At 38.3% G+C, this 21128-nt stretch overlaps 1 protein-coding gene across 1 annotated transcript in view; it reads right to left on the bottom strand.

Moving 5' to 3' along the window:
* Positions 1 to 20299, bottom strand: part of LOC134642720 (uncharacterized) — a 244022-nt gene extending 223723 nt beyond the window's left edge. The window contains exons 1-2 of the mRNA XM_063494671.1: positions 20237 to 20299; positions 18400 to 18997 (exon numbers count right to left, since the gene is read on the bottom strand). Of these exons, the coding sequence (XP_063350741.1) occupies positions 18400 to 18997; positions 20237 to 20255 (617 nt within the window). The 5' untranslated portion in view covers positions 20256 to 20299. The remainder of the gene's footprint in view (positions 1 to 18399; positions 18998 to 20236) is intronic.
* Positions 20300 to 21128: the final 829 nt, after the last annotated feature.

Here is a 21128-nt window from a genome sequence, read left to right as displayed (position 1 = left end):
ACAGATACTTACACCAAAAATGTGACAATCTTTCCCTTCAAACCTCAAAAGTCTTCAGGTGAGAATATATTAAAATCACCTCGTAGTGATGAGTCAAAAGAGACAAAATTTGTTGACTAATTTGAAGTTTCAGTATTGCACCACTCTATATGATGTACTGTTGTAAAGGTACTTTAATTAATTTTTTTACGGTTTAATTTTGTTAATGGATTTTTAGATAAAGATGCAAACAAGACAAAATCCACAATGACATCAACTTCCACCACAACAGCAAATTTAATGCCAACACTGAAAACATCATTGTCATCAACAATATCATCCACAATGTTATCAACGTCAACAGCAGCATCATCAACAGCAGCATCATCAACAATAATATCATCAACACTGTCATCAATATTGTCATCAGTATTGTCAACAACAGGATCATTAACATCAACAGAAGTAAAGACATCAGCAATGACACCGGTGTATCAGAAAGCATCAGGAAGTAGGGACCGAATCTTCTCTTCTTTTGAAGTCTTAGGTTTGAATATGAGTGATAGTTGGTGGAGGAATTCAATATCATCATTAAAATACTTTGCTACTCTTTTCAGATCAGTTATGGCTTATTATTGTTCCTGTGGGATTGGCAGGAGTCTTAATAACTGCTGTGGTAGTCACCAGATGGAAGAAAAATGCAGGTAATTATTAATAATTATAGTAATAGTAATAATAAATATGGTTGCTAACTGTCTACTGGACAGAAAGCCTAGATGTTTAAGTCATAAGCTAAATGCAATAGTTTTCTCCCCTTTTTTTCAGAAAACCAGAAACGTCTGTCTGACAGCACTGTGAGTTTAAACACATAAGACACACACAAACAGACATATATACGTGTATACATATATATATATATATACACATTGTATATATATATATACATATATATATATATATGTGTGTGTGTATATATATATAGTTAAAATAGTTGTGTTGGACATAGTACAGATCTTAACTTAAAACATACACAGTAAATCATATGTATTTGTTAATCCCCAGATAGGTCTAGGGGTTAGGGGACTAAAATGATACTACATGGAGGAATGTGAGGAGGCTGTTTGGGCTGGCTTAAAAACCTTTATTGCCAAGATGGTAACAAAAGGAAGCATAAGGCAATTTCAGGGAAAGTCAAGGTAACACAACAAACAAAACAGCTCTAACTTAAAACAAAACCTCAACTGCCAATCAGCCAATGAAAAACAGGAGAAAAAGTTAATACCAAAAGAAAATAACAGCTCCCCGAAAAAGTTTCCACTGAGCACTATAACAGAAGTGTCACGGTTTGCCAGGTCAAGCCGTGGGGATGTTGGAGAAAGGACCCAAACGCTGGACTTAGTGCAATGAACAGTGCATTTATTTACAGTGAGGTAAATGTACACCACACAATAAATCTCCAGTGTGCTCCCTCAACTCCTGTGTTGTGCCTTCTCCTAAGTGCTGGTATTCCGTGCTCTCTGCTCCCGTGCCTACGCACACCCCGTGCGTCCTGCTGTCCTGTGTTCCGCTCTCCTCCTGAGGAAAAAAACAACAGACGCAGCCGTTACGGCACCAACTCCAGCAGGCATACACTTAACAGCACTTGAAACACTGACATGGAGTCTAACTCAACGATCCTGCGCCGGAGGAAGCTCCATCGTTCTGTTAAGTAGCTCCCCCGACGAGCCTGATCAGTAGCAGGTGTGTGAGAACCTAGACGTGACCAGCAGCTGGCAGGGCCACACCCACCAGACCTGGGGCAAACATACATCCAATACTATAATAATAATAATAATAATAATAATAATAATAATAATAATAATAACAATAAAGGTCCACCGTGACAAGAAGGTTTCGCTGTGACAACCAAAACATGGCCAAAGTCCCTTAAATGCCACTCATCTAATCCCTGGAGAGCAACCACTTGCTAGAGGACAAAAGTTGCACTCAGTGTTATATTTTAACAGAAAAGAGGTGAGAGCTACAATGATAATGATCATGAGAATAGCGTTAAAGCTAATTTAATTACATTTCAAACAGACTCAGTATAAATTCACATATTATTAAGCAGTTAATAGGTTGTCTTTGCTGTGTTATAGGATGAAGCTGAGAATGATGTTTCATACGTCACCATCAGCTTCACCAAGAAGGCCCAAAACAAAGCCCAGGTAAGATTCCTGATATTCATCGAGACAATGGTAGAAAGGAACTTTTAAAAATAATGATCTAAGTCTAAGGAGGTTAGAAATAAAGCAACTGGACTTTTTTAAGTTTATTGAAGACATTTCACCTCTCATCCAAGAGCTTCTTCTGCTCTAAAACCAAATGATTTAGAAGTTAAAATCACATGTGATGCGGCACATGATGAATGGTGAGTCAGTGACCCTCTCAATAGACAACTCCCACTAAGGTTCAAATACCTGGGACTCTGGGACCATTTGGTTTTGGAACTGAAGAAGCCACATGGATTAGATCAATCCCAAAAAGAATAAACTATTTGGGATTTCCTAACCTGGCTGATTGAGCATGCATCAAGATGTCAAGAATCTTAATTAAGTCGAATCGTGTTTTTTCCAAGCTCTTAGACTACCATGACCTGGATGACTATGAACCTACACATCTTCAACAAAGTGTTTTGTAATGTGTTCTCATAGGCTTGTTGTGGTGATGATGACGGTGACACTGTGACCTACAGCACTGTGAAAGCTTCCTCTTCGTCTGCTGGAGGTTTTACAGGTTCAAGCAGCATTTATTCCACCATTAATAAACTAAAGAAAGAGAATAAATAGCATGTTGCACATGAAAGTTTACATATTTTTTTGTTTTTTGTTTGTTTTTTGTTGGTGCTGTTCATTTTGGTGGTGTTCAGTTCACTTAGATACTTAAAGTGAGGACAGAGCTATTGTAAGGAAGTTAAAAATATTAAAACAATGCTTTGTAATTTGATGAGATTTGGGGTCTGTCTGAAGATAAATGCCTCAAGTCTTATTATTTGTTCTGTGAATAAAAATAGAGTGAGCTTTGGTGGAAATGAAACAAAAAAAAAAAAAATTCACAAAGGGAAAACAATACAGTGTCTTCAACTGCACCATATAGTAAAATGATTAAATAAAGTAAGTAAGTAAGTATGTAAAATTTTATTCATATAGCACCTTTCAAGATAAAAATCACAAAGTGCTTCACAGAAGCTAAAACATAAAATAAAAATCAACCAAAAGCAAGTTTAAAAAGATCAGTTTTCAGCCTTTTTTATAAAAGCGACCACTGAGTCCACAGATCTCAGGCTCAAAGGGAGAGAGTTCCACAGTCTAGGGGCCAGAGTTACAAAAGCTCTGTCACCTTTTGTTTTCAGCCTTGTGTGTTGGACAACCAGCAAGCACTGATCACATGACCTTAGGGACCTGCTGTGAATGTATGGATTCAAAAGTTCACTGATATATGCTGGTGCTTGTCCATGCAGAGCCCTGAATGTCAAGGTCAAAACCTTAAAGTGGATTCTGAATTTAATAGGGAGCCAGTGCAGCTGAATCAGCAGGGGTGTGAGATGGGAATACTTGGAGGACTTGGTCAGAAGCTTTGCAGCAGCGTTCTAAACAACTTGCAGATGCTCCAAAGAGGCTTTACATAAACAAGTAAACAAAGAATTACAATAATCCAGGCGAGATGAAACAAGTGCATGAGTGACAATTTCTAATTCAGAGCACAATACAATGGGACTCAGCTTAGCAATGTTCCTCAAGTGATAAAAACAGGAGCGAACCAGAGATTTAACACGAGCGTCCAAAGTCTGAGCTGAGTCAAAAGTTACACCAAGGTTCCTGATAGAAGGTTTGCCAAATGTAGCAAGTGGACCCAAGTTTTCCATAACCCTAGGCACAAATTTTTTAGGAGCACAAACGAGGACTTCAGTCTTCTCCTCATTTAGTTGAAGAAAGTTTTGAGCCATCCAACCTCTAATGGAATCCAAGCACCTATGCAAAATCTGTAGCTTGGAAACATCTTGGGGTTTAAAGGAGATATATAACTGAATATAATCTGCACAGCAGTGATAAGAAATGTCTTTAAAAGTGCTCAATAAGTGCTGCAGAGGAAGTAAATACAACAAAAACGATAAAGGCCCCGAAACTGAATCTTGTGGCACACCATAGTGAAGAAAAGTAGAAGAGGAACTGTACTTAGAGGTAGCCACAGAAAAGGATCGTTCATGCAAATAAGATCTCAGCCTATCTAGCAGAATATGATGGTCAACAGTATCAAAATGGAGCATTCTCCTGCATCACATCTTATCAAAATGTTGTTGGAGACTGTAAGAAGTGCAGTTTCAGTAGAGTGAGCTTATTATTATGAGATTCTTAAAAAGATCTGTTAAAACATGAACATCGTTATAAGGAGATAAAACTAAATTACAAGCATCGGAAAATTTAACAGCAATAGAGGAATTAAGGATGCGAGAGCTAACCACATGTCGAACAGGAGAGAGGGGCAGATAAAAAGACAGACTAAAAAGAATACAACGATGGTCCGAAATAAAAATGTCCTCAGTACAAATAAAATCAATGTTTAAACCAAAAACAAGGTCCAGTGTCTGTCCTTTGGTGTGTGTGGGACCAGACACATGCTGTGTAAAATGAAAACAATCAATGACGCTAAGGAAAACATCTGGCAAAGAGGTCAGAGTCATCATCAACTTGTATATTAAAATCCCCGACTATAACCAGTCTGGACAGCTTCAAGGTCGAGGATAAAAAGTCACTAACTCCTTTAAAAACATGTTTAGGCCAGGTGGACGATACACTACAGCACAGTAAAACTGATCTTTATTTCTAATTCTAACCAGCTGTATTTCAAATGATGAAAAGTGTCCGACCATTACTGAGCGACAGTGAAACCAGCTTCCAAACACCACAGCGAGACCTCCTCTTTGACCGGACGTCCGAGGCTGGCTGATGAAGGAGTACCCACTCGGGCAAAGTTCGATGAGGGATGAATAGTCACCATCGCGCTGCCAGGTTTCAGTTAGAAATAAGAAATCCAGTTTTTTGGAAAGAATAAAATCGTTCAGCAAGAATGTTTTATTAGTCATTGATCGGGCGTTAAAAAGCACCATGCTCAGCGAAGTAGAAGTCATACTATTAACAGAAGCGGCCCAATTTAGGGGACGTAGAAACAGGGTTTGATCTGCGACGCTCATAAATTCCACTGGAAGGCCAAACAGCTGGAGAGTCTGGATGAATACTTCTGAGGTAGCGCCGTCTCATAGATCCAGGCACAGCTAATCCCCGCTTCCAGAACAGTCTGAGTTTCATCTGGACACCTGCTCTTTTTCCTCTCCTCCTCTGTGATTTGCGTGGACCCAGAAAGGTGCCACTGATGACACATAACGAAGATCCAGATGCCGGTGTCAGCAGCGAAGGATGGAAAATACCGCAGGAGGATGAGGCATCTTGACCCAACATAGAGGATCAGATGGATAACAGCGTCAGGCGATCATAGACGAAGGCAGCCAACACATTAGTGACAAAAAGCAAAAAGGCCAAGAAAAACAGGACAGAGAAACTACGGCCGGCAGCGGCAAAGCCAAACACAGGTGCCATCCCACCGGAATCAGAAGGGATCGGAAATAGAAAATCTGGAGTATAAAACAGTAGGTTTCTCTATTATAAATCAATGGTAATAAATTATTCAGTAATTGATTAATTTATTTATTCACTCTGCTTTACAGAGACCTGGTTACACTTTAATGAATATTTTAAACAAAATCAATCAAGATGTCCAAGTTATATTGTCAGCAGCAACAATCTTTCTCTCCAGCTCATTTATCAACTATTGCCAAGACGGAGTTTGCATTCAGACGTCCATGCATGTCATTCTGTCTGTAAACACAATGCCTCGAGAGGTTTTTGCATGAATTCTGATAAAACTTTTCAAAGTGTAGACTTAGAGGCACAACTGAGGAACAGTCGAATAAACATGGAGATTGTTACGTAAAGCAGTTTCACCCCGGTTCTTTTTTATTCCTGGGGCATCCAGAGACGGCACCGGACTCAGTAGTCATTTCACAAAACCTTTATTCATCTTCAGTTACGCATGCATCTTCTAGAAGGGAAGACGTGCAAGGCCGGTGTCCCTCTGCAGATCTTCACTTCTTTGTTTGTTACAACCAGTTTTATAGAAGTGACCCCATCATAAAACCCCCATGGTGTGTTGCAAACTCTGTGTTTGTGTATGTATGTGCGAGCACATGAGTGCCTGTGTATGCGCGTACCCGTGTGTCTATGTAAGTGCACGTGAGTGACTGTGTGCGCGTACCTGTGTGTATGTGAGAGTGCACGTGAGTGAGTGAGTGTGTGCGCGTACCTGTGTGTATGTGTGAGTGCATGTGAGTGAGTGTGCGTGTGGGTGTGTGAGTGTAACAGTCAAAGCATTGTGTGTGTGTGTGTCTCTCTATCTGTGACTTCCTGCTGGTCATAAAAGTAATCTCCTCACCCAAGCTACACCAAATTCCTTTAGAAAACATACAACACAGTTAACATATTGCAAACACTGAGACCCCCACTCTGCATCCACTGGGCCATTGGCCTCTTCTTGTCTTACTCTTACAGATAAGCATGTGGAGAGTCTCCTGCAAAACTACTTAGTTATGACAATTATGAGCATTTATTAAATTCAGGTAAAAGCATCAGCATCCCCCAACTGTATCTTCCTGTCTCCTTTTATGGCAGGCAGACCCCCAGTGTCCATAAATTCCTTTCTCTCTACACAATTACACAAACTCTCAAGTCTACAGCTAAGCCAAACTGAAACACACAGACAAATCCTTCCCTATTCCTCTGATCTACTACCGTACTACGGTGGCCCCTAGAGGCAAAGCACTTGCAAACTACAAAACACTTGCAAACTCCAAAACACTTGCAAACTCCAAAGCACTTGCAAACTCCAAAGCACTTGCAAACTCCAAAACACTTGCAAACGCCAAAGCACTTGCAAACTCCAAAGCACATGCAAACTCCAAAACATAACGGAAGTGCTCCGGGACGCTAGGGGCGGTGTTGAGCTTTTGTTACCTAGTAACTACACAAGCCATGAAGTACCAATGACCGTCGCGCTTCCCAGGTTGCCTAGCAACCATGATACTAACCACTGGAAACGAGTCATACAACTTTGTTTGACAGAAATGAAGGAGAACATATTTTGTTCATTTGTTTGTTTGTTTCTACAAGAGCTTTGTGTGATTTGATAAGTATCTGAGGCTGAGACCACAGGACAGTAAAACATGATTTTTGGGCTTCATTTCTGTACTGAACAGTCATTTAAGATTAGTTAATAAATAACAATTTGCTAATGTTGTTTATGAGACTAAAGTCATATCACATTGGTAATGTAAATATAATATGGCCAATATAATAGTTATTATATTGATCATTATTAGCTATTGCGGCAGTTAACATGAACTCTGTGTTAAATACTGAGCTTACAGATTCAAGTTGCAGTTATTTATGTCTTATCACCTTAAATCTTCACTCAAAGACAAGTATCTTTGACAGTGCATATATATATATATATATATATATATACACACACACACACACATATATATATATATATATAGGTGTATCATATATAAGAGACAAATGTTGGTGCTTCAGTATGTTGGCATTACTAAATTTGGCTCAATGCTTACATATGTGTGTAAAAAGCAAATGTATGAACTGTGATAACTGTTTCTGATAAAATGAAGAGTAGACTGATATATTAAATATTCCTTTATTGGGTGAGAAAATCAGACCATGTCATAACTGCTTTAAGTCATACAGAATAGATATCAGGGCCTTAAACAGGCTGACTTCTGCTAAATGGGTCAAACTGGGCAGAAAGTAAACAAACACATAACATCCTTATAGAATATGGTGTAACACTATAGATCAACTTACCTCAGAATATATAAAGCATATAAACAATCACAGCAACATGATGCAACAAACACAGCAGTACTACTAATCCAAAATACTCAAAGCTTCATAGAACTGAAACAAACATTTATTTTTAGCTCCATTCTGCTGCTGATACATACTTTAGGTTTCTGAATATTAAACTTATTGCTGCCTTTCATAGTGTGTAACTTGAAGGCCCTGAGTACTTTCTCCCACACTGAAAACACTGGAATGATAATATTATTTGAAAAATACCTAATAAGACTGATTCAGGACAGACATTAGTGATGTTAAACTTTCCTAGCAGTCCTTCACAAACAGGGAACAGTCTGTCTATTCTCTCCATCTGTCAGCTGCTGCTGGCTCTTCCTCCTCCTCCTCTTCCTCACACACTGCTGAGTTTGTCCTGGTGGATCATCAGGGGTGCGAAGCCTCACAGATGATGTGCAGCAGTGGGTCCCTCAGTCTGTCCTCATTCTGGACACTTGCAGTTGTCACACATGGAAATCAAAGGTGTGATAAGCTGCAGGATTCAAACACAAGTGGAACTTAAAAACACATGTTCATACTTTTATTCCACAATCAGAGAGAAAGAAACAGAGAGAGAGAGTGCAGGACAGACAGACAGGTGACAGTCTCAGGTGTACACACTGCTACAAAACGGCACAGAGAAGGAAGATTTAGTGTTTGTGTTATTACGAGTGCTGAACAAGAAGAGTTCCCAGATGGTCCAGTGGACACATGTGTGACTCCTGTGATTAAAGCATCTTTCTTTCAGCTTAACAAGTGAACCGTCAGCTCGTTCAAACACACGTTAAAGTCCGTTTGGCTCGACACCACCGAACAGAGGCAGCAATATAACATAGCTAACATTAACAGTGCAGTGGATCCTGCTTGTGCCGTGATATTCAGGACTGCAAACCGAGCAGCATCACTGACTTTCAGCTTGTTGTGTTTGTGGATTTATGACTGACTTTAATTATCCATGAAATCCTCACATTCTCTGTAAGACTAAGGTCGACTAATATTTTTAAGTAAAGGCTTTAAAACCAAGCTAATGTCACATAACTTTCCCAACATGTGGCCAACAGTAATGTTTTAATGATCTTCATTATAAAAATATTTGCGCATAAATAAGTGACATAATATTCAGCACTTACTTCTGAAAGTTTACTCTTCGGCCGCTCCGCTTCCGCCGTTTTTTCGGCAAAATTATCCACACCACCGCCGCACTATGAAATCTGGGGTATGTTGGGCCATGAAGGCTTCACCGACACATCCTTAAAATTCAGGGAAATTAAGGACCGCATTTGAGGGCCGCAGTTGGAGCAGCCTTTGAATTAGGACAGCCTTCGTCGTGTCACTGTGGCCTTAAAATGCGGCCTACAGCCCAAATCCGGTACTTCATGGTTTGTGTAGTTACTAGCTAACAAAAGCTCAACACTGCCCCTAGCGTCCTGGAGCACTTCCGTTGTGTTTTGGGGTTTGCATGTGCTTTTGAGTTTGCAAGTGTTTTGGAGTTTGCATGTGCTTTTGAGTTTGCAAGTGTTTTGGAGTTTGCATGTGCTTTTGAGTTTGCAAGTGTTTTGGAGTTTGCGTGTGCTTTTGAGTTTGCAAGTGTTTTGGAGTTTGCAAGTGCTTTTGAGTTTGCAAGTGTTTTGGAGTTTGCGTGTGCTTTTGAGTTTGCAAGTGTTTTGGAGTTTGCAAGTGTTTTGGAGTTTGTACGTGCTTTGCCTCTAGGGGCCACCGTACTGGACCCTTTTATCTAAGCAAATTTAACACATATTGTAATAATTGTTTTCTTGTACTCACAAGATAAAAACAGGACTAGGAAGACACTGAACTAGAGACAGAGCTTAACATACATAACCAGATATGATGGACTACACAGGGAGGCACAGAGAGGAGGACGCTGGGGAAAACACAGAGCAGGAGTGACAGAGCGAGGGACAGAACTGGCCTACATGATAGGCTACACAAAGACACGAACAGACAAATTAATATTGAGACAAGACTGCCTAAAAAGAGAGATACTACCAGGAAACTAGACACAAGAGGATCAAAAGTCCAAAACAAAAAATGCTGGGTACAAAACCCAGGATCATGACATGAGTCACTTTGGCAGAATCGAATCCCAGCATTAATAAGATTTAGGACGGGGCCTCCCAGAGTGTAGACACTGGTGGTGGTAAAAATGAAGACTGAGGCTTGGATGGAGCTCTGAGTGAGGTGTCTGTGAGGCGGAGATAGGGAGGAGGTTGGGTGTCATGAGTAAGAATCAAAAAGGAAGAATGACAGAGAGCACAGATTTCAACTTTGGGCTGATTAGCCCAAATAAGGCAGACAAGAAGATGATTGGACCAGAGTAATGATGAAAGTATTGAGACTGACAGTGTGGGAAACAGTGGGTGATGTAAAGAAAAGAAAAGCAGCCTAACACAGAAGAAAGGCAGATGAACTTACGCATAAGCTTCATTTAAGGGCTAAGTACCACAGGCCTTTAACATGGCAGTAATTAAAGCATTGTTTAAAAAACACACTTGTAGCTAATGTCCAACTTTCCTTTTATCTCAAAAAATCTTGAAGGAGTAGTTGTAAAACAGCAAAAGAGGAATGTTTTTTTGAAAACTTTCAGTCAGAATTTCTCAAAGTACAGAAAGCGCAATATTGCACCAACAACAATGAACGTTAGAAATTTTTTTATGGCCTCTGATAGCGGACTCATTTCTGGGCCCGTTCTGCTAGACCTCAGTGCAGCGTTTGATATTGGTGACCATATTTTATTACAGAAATTAGAACATGCCATAGGAAATATAGGCACTGTTCTGGTTTGAATCTTCATGTTTGCAGAGACAGAAATCTCTTCATTTAAAATATTTTTAGCAACATGAGATCAAACCTTTTTGTAGTCTTTGATAAGGGGTCATACAGCCGTTCTGATACATGAATGTACCAGTACAACATGGTTCTTCAGTGGTTCAAGAAACCAGAAAGCAGTAGAGCTGGTTATTTTTGGAAAGATAGTAGAAGATCTTCAAGTTAAATCAGACAAACTCAGTGTTAGCAGGAACTGTTCTGGTTATAAAGAAGGTCACAGTTGAGGATGTTGGTCTGTACACCTGCAGACAGTTCAACAAATCTGGACTACAGCGAGGTCCAGACTTTCAGGTTCATCTGTCTGTTATCATCAGTGAGTATTTGCATTTTAATGTTTACACTGAACCTGTATATTGACAAAAACGAATCAAAACATTACAACAGTGCATATTAATGTGATGTATTTATTATTACCCTAAATTCTCTCAATTTTCACCAGTGATTGAACATAAGAACAACGATGAAGTCAGCTTGTACTGCTGTGTGTTCTCATATGACTACTGCAGACAGAGTGGAGTGGCTATATGAGGGTAAAGAGGAACAACCTTCAGACATAGAGATAAAACCAGGTTACTGTTCCACCACTCTGACTTTTACATCATCTCACGTTGTGTCACGTTTTTATGAGTCACTGAAGTGCAAAGCAACCAACGATTATAATAAGAAAGAGCAGCTGTTTCCTTTTAGAATCCATTCCTCATGTGTGATAGCAGGTAAGAACATGATAATGAGGCTGCCATTCCCTCAGACTGAATTCACACAAAATAACTGATCTGCTTAAAAACTTTAAATATCACATCAGCCTTTGTCCTCTATTTTTTAAATGTTTTCACCGTGCACTTTTTGGGCATTTTTATCAGCTGAATATGGAACAAGGACAACAATCAAACAATCTTCAAACATCAATAATGAAGCAAAACAAGAAGGTACTAAATGATTCACTCATCTTTTAATGTTTATTGTCTGGATGTATGGATGACACATCACTGCAGGTGAAGAATTTCTTATATTCTGCTATAATAGATGCCATATGTATTATATGATATGATATATGAACAAAAAACATTATATATTTTTTTTCTTTGTATGTTTTCAGATTCTCGATAATTGTTGAGATACATCATTGTGTGTACGAGTTTAGCAGGACTCTTAATAACATTTGTTACAGTAACCACATGGACAAAAACTAAAGGTCAGAACTTTCACATATGACAATTTTATATGCAAAATATTTTTGCAACTCCATTTAAAAAAAAGGTTAAACACTGTATAAAATATACATGAAAACAGAATGAAATTAACATTAAAAACCATATTTTATTCTCAGTCAAACATAGAAAACATCAAATATTTAAAAGGAGAAAATGTATCACTTTAAGAAAAATAATTTTTATCATTTGGAAGGCAGCAACATCTCTCAAAAAAGTTGGCATGGCCATTTTTAACACTATTTAGTATCTCCTCTTCTTTTAACAACAGCCTGGGAGCTCAAGAGACCGAGTTGGACTCTCTACTGATGAATTTTGGCATATTCAGGATCAGCAATCCTGGGTCTTCCTTGTTGTATTTATTTTGTTTCATGATGCTCATGATGCAAAACGTTACACTTGGTGAAAGGTCTGGGCTGCTCACAGGCAAATTCAGCACCTGGAGTGCTCTACTATAAAGCTATGTTGATGTAGTAATGCTTTAACTTGTGTGGGTGAATGGTACACCAAACTGTGGATGGTACATGAACTGCGTTCACAATTATTTCTCAAAGTGTTCCTTAGCACCTGCAGTATTTTCCATGACAGAAATAAAGTGTTACAGACACAACATTTGCTTACTTTAGAAGTGCTGATGGAGAAGCATGGAGAAGGCCAGAAGTTGCACTGTATCCTTGAAAATCTACAGAAAGCAGATGACAAGAGAGGATCTGTAGTACTGCATGAGGATGTCAGAAGTGGACAACAAGTACGTCAGGCTGTTGCAGAACATGTATGAGGACAGCAAGACAGTGATGGGGTGTGCTATGCTGCGATAGGCTCTGAGTACTGTCTAGAACAGTTTTTTCTTTGTTTTTACATCTTTACTTCTGTGAAACTGTGCCTCACCTTTTGCCCTTTTCATACCGGTTCATGTTACAGACGTCTTTCCTGTTAATCCAAAATGTTGCAAAACTTTCCCAAACATGACCCATTTTACTACCACTTACTCCATGCATCGACCCATTCCCATCTATTTTAAGGCATATTGCTGCTGTCATGTTCAAAATGAGCTAATATTTTTCAGTAAATAGTAAAATGTCCTGTGTTCTGAAGAAAATTACAGATATTACATTATGTTTTTATGTCTATACATTTTACACAGTGTCCCAGTGTCTTTGAAATTTGGCATGTATGAAGCTTTCCTGGTGAAAATGAAGTTGACTTTCTGTGTTGTGTTTTTATCTTTTCAGGAAACATGAGACAGAAGGAAGAAAACACTGTGAGTAAAAAAGTATGTGTTCATATAAAGTGTGGACATAAATGTAATAAGACCAAATACAAGTACAGATAATGATGAATGTCACACTGAAACATATACGTTATCTTTCCAAATAGTGTTTATCTGCATATTTATTGTTAAGAGAAAGCTATATCACAGACAATAAAAAGTATGTAAGATGTAGATGGAGAAAATATAGACATAAACATGACAGGATCAGACAGATCAGAATAACTAAATACTACTTTTACTACTAATAAAGAATAACTAAAGTGATCCCATGATGAACTTATTTTCACCCTGCAGACACAGAGTGGAGTGAGTGAATGAGGCTGAATGTGGGGGTGGAGAAACTGAAATATTAGTCAGTATGTCTGTTATTGTTCACCATCACTGACTATATTTGTCTTTCCAGATCAGCTGTGGTTTAGTATTGCTCCTGTAAATCTATCAGCAGTCTTAATATCATTCTGCTGATCATGAAAGGGAGGAATTTGAAAGATTTAAATGTAATGCTCACATGATGATATAAAAAAATGCTTTTGAAATTTTGAAAAGATTTTGAAAAGAGAAGAATACTTCCTAACTTGCAATTATAAAAAAGAACCAAGGAAGCTAAACATGTCAGGATTGTTAATTAAGACATGCATATACGTATTAATGCAGCTTTGTTTACGTTTTAGATTATTACAAGACAAAGGACTGGAAACCAGTCCTTTTCTTTTGTTTAAATTAATATAAACTTTATGTGTCTTTTCAGGAAACCACAACTAGATGACAGCAATTTAACGTTTAACACTGATTAATGAAATTCTTTTTCAGCATTGTGGGTTTTGTTATTAGTCTTACTATTAGCAAAGTATTTTTATACCAGAGAGCCTACAAGTAAATCACCATTACTGATGAGTGAGTGTATCAAAGAAAACAGAGAAAGCTACACGCACACACAAATTCTTTTTACACATACAAATCCTGATTTACAAGTACAAAATATTTATGACCACAATATGAGCCCATACTTCCTGGCTTGTGTAGCAAATAGGTGACAAAAGCTCAACACTGCCCCTAGCGTCCTGGAGCACCTCTGTTGTGTTTTGGAGTTTGAATGTGTTTTGGAGTTTGTACTTGTTTTGGAATTTTTTATGTGCTTCGGAATTTGTACGTGTTTTGTCTGTAGGGGCCACTGTAAATATACTTTTTATGTGAAGTGAATAAATAAATGTAATAAATAAATTGTAAAACACAAAAATCAACTGTTTACATTTCAACTTTTAACTCTTTACATTTTCAGCTTTTTCCTTTTACACAAATTTAAAGTGAAACAACACAAAACACTGCAAACCACAACATAATAAAATATAAATTAAAATATGCAAAACAAAAAGAAGATGCACATTCTCTGTCATATAGGCCTGGGATGATTTTTTGGGAGAGTGTTTCCTGCTTTGAATTGCATACATAGGATTCAGTGCATGAATAAACTTTCTGAGTCCTTTATCATCCGCAACTGAAAATAGTTGTGGATGATTACTATACCTTTCTAATTTGATGATGTTGTCTGTTATTGTTGCTGCTGGCTCTCTTTTTCTCTCTCTCCCTCCTGCTCTGTTCCTGTGCTACTGCGAGTGTAACTACCGCCCCTCCCCCATCTGCTCAGCGCAAGCACAAGGCTCTCGTGCGGAGTGAAGCGAAAAAAGTGAGACTGGTTGAGAGAAAGAAAAAAAAAACCACGGGTCCCAATAAGGAGCCGGCTTCTGTCGTTCACTTCAAAGAGTCGGCTGCCGTTTCGTTCGCGACTGACACATTACTAATACTTAAAGCTTAACATAAATAGATATCCAGAGTGGAAAACAGTGCAAATAAATGCAAACACGGCTTCACAACACTCATCTTTTATCAAGATGGATGCCAGTGTAAGCTGTTTCTATACAAAATTTCACAAAAGTATGAAAAAAAAGTGTTTTTCATTGTTTTGTTTTTTTGAACCACAGAACTCTTTAGCCCCCAACACTGTGTTTCAAAGTAAAACTTGAGTCTATCCATTGTACGGTCAGACTTAGCAATGACAATGCACAGACGTCCGAGCTCCATATATCAGTTGTTAAGCTTAACGTAGGAATTCTTCACAAACATTCAGAGATGAACTTACACACTTGCTTTGCTTCTCTGGGATAGCTTGCCCAGAGATGAAAAGCCGGTTTGGCAGCACGTAGCAAGGCTCCAGATGCTTTCAGTGTAAAGTAACTCCAGACCGTTGACAGGTCTTGCACGCAACAGCCGCTCTATCATGTGACGAATACTGCTCTGACATCACTACCTACGTTACGCCATGTCGCAAGTTTTGTGAGGTGCTTTTGTGATATTTAATGAATCAGGCTTTTTTTTTTTATTGTTTATTTTATTTTATTTTCACTTGCTAAATATGGGACAGACTTGACTGGGGAAAAGAAAGGGGAGAAAGAAAGAGGGAAAGAAAAACAGCCGGGAAGAAGGATGGGGATAAAAGGCAAAAAACAAAAACCAACAAAATAAGCAGACAAAAAATACATATATCAATCACCTGGATCACCTGTTGAGAAAGAAAAAAGAGAAACCAAGCAGAAGAAAAAAAAAGAGAAACATAATAAACAACATCACAATGATCTATGGGAATATAACACTAAATACTTAATATTAAACATTATTGTGCAGCACGTAAGATTGACAGCCCCGTCCTCCAGGGCATGAAGCAGGTATGGAGGAGATCAAAACTCCAGACATCCAGAGGCCCCCAGAACACAAGAGACCAAGGAACACCAACAGAGGGGCAGCCGCGCCACTATCCCAGAAAGAGCTGAGGAGAGCCCCAGATGAGGGGTCACTCAGCAGCCACGGAGCAGAAGCCAGGGGGGGGGTTGCAGTGACGTGCCCGTGAGCTCCGCCGGCAGCCAGCTGTGCCAGAGTTTGATGAATCAGGCTACATTTTTTATTTCTCCCCAACAGCCGATACAGTAATTTAGGTCAGGACTGATACTGACCTAAATTACTGTATCGTTCCATCCCTAATAACAATATGATGATGAAAATATGGTGATGGAATAGGATTATGAATAATATGCTTAAGACATGTAACATGTTGCATGGTGCAATAATTCATGATGCTGTTAAAGTAATTTTAAGCAAAAAGTTTTCTTTTTAAACAAAAAAATGTCAACTTTTTAGACAGCTGTTTGTGTGTGTGTTGCTATATCAATATATTCCTGAGTAGTACTGCAGACATGGCATGAACACGAATGAGTTGGAGTTGCAGTTCTGCAGCTCACAAGAGCACGTGTTTCACACAGCACTTTGTATTCCTACACAGGACTGTTAAAATGATCAATGATAAAGCAACAAAATTCAAAGAACTGTTTAGACAGAGTCAAAATACAATAGAGATTGTTCTAGTTGGAAAAGCTCAGAGCTATTAACCGGACCCCTCATCACCCCTTTAAAAGCAATCTCTGAAGCTTCTTCACATGACCTTGTTTTCATATTGTCAAGCACTCTGCCATAACACTCTAAAAACATCTGGCCTGTCTTCTGAGAGTTGGACCTCCCCAAGTAGCCTCTGTCTGCAAAGGCGTTGCACCAGGTGACATGCCACATTCCCCACAACTCCTGGCCAGTGTGCCATGGAGAGCCAAACTGGTTCTCTACCAGAACTACATCTCAATTCCAATCCCTACATTTGAATATACTTTCCTTCAGCTATCATTGTATATAATGTATTATCTTATTTATTTTGTATTTCTTGATTTTATATTCTTGGTATACTCTTTGTATTTTACTAATATCTGTACCTGAGCTGTTATAACACAAATTTCCCCGCCGTGGGATCAATAAAGTCTTATCTTATCTTATCTTATCTTATCTTATCTTAATCCACATGAATGTTTTAATATAATTTTCCTAAACTCAGTTACATAGGAATACTTCTTCTCACTTTTCTCTTCAAAACTCTGTTTGCTAAAGACAGCACACTCAGTACACTCAATATGATTAATTTTATTAAATCATACATGTTGACATCAGAAATTATCTGAATATTTGCTTAGTCATTCTGACCATACACCAGGAGCCCTAACAACACCTGAGCTGTGTCTCATTTTTGCATTCCCCATTGGTACAAACAACCCCACCACAGAATCATATACACATACACCAAATCACAGTAAAAGTCAGAAGGTCAGGACTCAGGTATTAAACATTTCCGCATTCTCAAATTGCATTTATCATTCATCCCATTAATTAGACTTTGATTATGTTTCTACTTAGTTATGAAAAATGATTTACTATTAGCAAAAACACAATTAAACTGTGCTCAGTCTGTCTCTATGTATTATGTTAAATATTTTTAATTTGAAAGGAACGTAGTTAAAACACAAAGTATAAATATAAGTCGGGGAACTATTACAGATCATTTCTAAGAAAATTTGAATCCAAAATCCTCTGTTTTCTAAATATTACTTGTGCAGTTTTAAACATGCACTGCACTTTTCACAATTCCTTAGACTTTATTAAACCAAAGGCAGAAAACGATGTTAGAACATTACATGGCAGTGTGCAAGTATGACTATTTGTGAAACACTACTAACACTTTTGTGTTGTTCGTCTTTTAATTTTTAAATGAATAGTTTAGCAATTGCCCCTCAAATAGTTTTAGCACTTCAAATAGTTTTAGAGAATACAACAGCTGGATTCAGCTCTTTGTCTTGCATGACTTTCATGCCTCTCCTGGATCTTGTCTTTTTCAGCCTGCAGTTTCTTTGCATACTCTCCCTCTAGCTTATCTAAATCTCTTTTTGCTGCCTCTCTCTCTCTCTCCCTCTCTGCTGCTCTCTCCTCCTTCTCTCTTTTTCTCTCCTCATTCATCTCCTCCTTTTCTCTCTTCCTCTCCTCTTCTATTTCTTTCTTCTCTTTCTCTCTTTCAGCCTGGAGTCGGTCATGGATTTTTTGCATCTCTTTCTGATATTTTTCCTGTATTTCCCTCTCCACTTCCTCCTTTTCTTTACGTATCTGTTCTTCTTTCTCTTTCAGGATCTGTTGCTTTTTCGCTTCGATCTCCCTCTCAGCCTTTTGAAACATCTCATTGGTGTAGTGGCTTCCCCCATTTTTTTGGACGATATGTCTGATTTTCTGGATAAGTTCAGTGACCTGAGATTGATCTTTGAGCTTATTATTAAAGACGTGGTACTGACCATTACATTTGCTCACAAGAAACTGCAGGTCTGAGCTTTCTTGTATGAACTCTTCAATTGGGGTGCCTTCAAGGGCATCCCCATGTGTAAACAGAACCATGCTGTATTTGTCAGCATCCCTGCCAAAGATTTCTTGAATCCTTTGGACTGCTTGTTTTTCCTCTTCAGTGTATCTGTCCAGTTTGATGACCACCAGGAAGATATGGGGTCCTGGAGATGAGTAGGAGATACACTGCTTTATATCTTTAGTTGTTTTATCATCATTAAACCTTGTGTCCATAAGGCCCGGGGTGTCGATGACAGCAACGCGCTGCCCATCCACAGTACCTTTGCCTTTAGAACAGTCTACAGTCATTGACTTGGGACTCAACTTGGATTCAAAGCAATGTCGTCTCAAGATGGTGTTTCCAGTAGCACTTTTTCCAATTCCGGTCTTCCCCACCATCACAATCCTCAGTTCCTCTTCATTTCCACTTCTTAAACCTGCGTACAGTAATGTGAGAGGTTGAATTAGGATCTTCACTTAGGTTTTATTACTGTTTACCCATTTTTGATATAAGTATGCCTGTTTGGAACACACCTGTTGAAAACTTACTTAATCTAAAGTAACATTTTTAATTTTCATCACCAATTCTTAACAGGCTTTTTTGCAACTTAAATGTAATCCTCTTGGTCACAAATGGCCTGGTAGGCATTCAAAGGTTAATTAGAAATCTATAGTGATTGTTGAAAAAGTAGCTATAAAGAAAAAAGTTTCTTGGTGAGGCCTTGTGGTGAGCCCCAGCTGCGGCCTTCTCTGTGGAGTCTGGATGTTCTTTCTGTGCCTGCATGTGTTTCCTCCCAGAATATAAAGGTATGGATGTTAGGTTACTTTGTTTCTTAAATTAGCCATGGTTATAAGGTAAATAAAGTGCTTTAAAACAGAGTGCTGTATAAATGTCTACTTTAAATGTGGTTTGTAGTCTAAAGGTAAGTATGACTAGAAAAGTGTTACGTAAATGAGTGTACAGTTACATTTCAGTTCAGCATTTATGGGGAAATGGCTGCAGTTCTTTTAAAGTAACCTAACTACCAGTAGAATGTAGAGAACAGAACATTTTTATTTCAGAATTTTAAAACTGTGGCTGCTTCTCTCAAGTCTAGAATGATTTGTCTGTAGAGGCTATATTAAACCAGTTACATTCAGCCATGACCACCATCACAGCCAGAGCCTCACCAATGGGTTGACCAATATTATCTGTCACTATTAAATTTTACAAATAAACTGGTTATGGCTAATTAACAAAAATGTATAAAAGTAAAGAGGGGGTGGAAGAAACACACTTTAACTCCAGTATGTTATGAATGGTGATGTTGCATAGCTTGTCCACCAGAGGGAAATCTGCAACTTCTCTGTTGGCACCACAGTTGGGTTGAGTCACTAACATCAACCAGCTGTTTCTAGCTGAATGTAATTAAGCATAAGCGAGTAACCCACAAGTTGTCATAATAAAATACATTTATTTTTTTAACTCCACTGTCATATTATTATGAGCCCACAATTAACTACACATAGAAAATGTTGGATGACTCTGTTTTTTGTGCCTGAAAGAAAAAAATGCATATATGAGCTTTTTAAATCAACAAATACTGTTAACAATATCAATTTAAAAAATCCCGTATCCATTAGACTCTTGTTAAAATATTTCAAAAATAACTACTATTACTGATATCATGACTTACCGAAAGTGCTCCTGTCCATGTCTATGTTCAATAGTGTATTACAGATATTTCAGCTGATTCTTCAGTCGAGTGAGAGGCTCAGACTTTCAGTGCTGCAGCTCTTTTATTCCTACTGTGACCTAAACCACACCCACAAATAACTACAGTGTACTGGCAGTGACTGAAATTCAAGTAATATTCAAAAATGTCTATGTTAACAAATACAGCAAGAAATTGTTTTTCTGAATATTGGTTTGTCATAGTTATCATATTTTAATTGCTGATTTTTTTAATGAGTCAAGTAATCATTAGGTTAACACTACTGTTGTGTTAAATGAAATATTGAAACTAGAGTTTGGTGTGCTCTATCTAGTGAATGAAGTAGGTGGAGGTCTAATATAAGCAGTATATTTACTGATATACAAAGGTCTACATATATACATAGATATACATAGGTCTTGTGGTCACAGCTGTATATCAGCCACAACACTTCCATTTTCACTTGTAAAGATTCTGTAAGATTATGTGTATGAAATTTCTCTGAGAAACCCACTGTATTAAATATGTATTAACTATTACCTATACAGTATTTTACACACACACACACACACACACACACACACACACACACACACACACACATTTGTAACCTAATTACGATGATGAGAATCAAAGGCAGTGTGGACGATTCCACCAAAGTGTTTATTGCTTTAAATCTATCTGTTGTAATCTGACAGTATCAGGAAAAGAAAGACAACTCACAATGACTTCTACTGAGAACTCCTGTAGATTTTCTTCACATACAAGCTATGATCAGCTGACCTATGCCACTGCTGCTCTGATTTACTGCTCCTTGTCTACTGACAGAGGAGAGGCGGTGGCTTATGACACCAACTGTCTGCCATCTGTAATT

Source organism: Pelmatolapia mariae, linkage group LG15 (assembly GCF_036321145.2).
Source record: "Pelmatolapia mariae isolate MD_Pm_ZW linkage group LG15, Pm_UMD_F_2, whole genome shotgun sequence".
Taxonomy (NCBI): domain Eukaryota; kingdom Metazoa; phylum Chordata; class Actinopteri; order Cichliformes; family Cichlidae; genus Pelmatolapia; species Pelmatolapia mariae.
The sequence above is the reverse complement of the archived record's forward strand: the minus strand, read 5'-3'. Positions and strand labels throughout refer to the sequence as shown.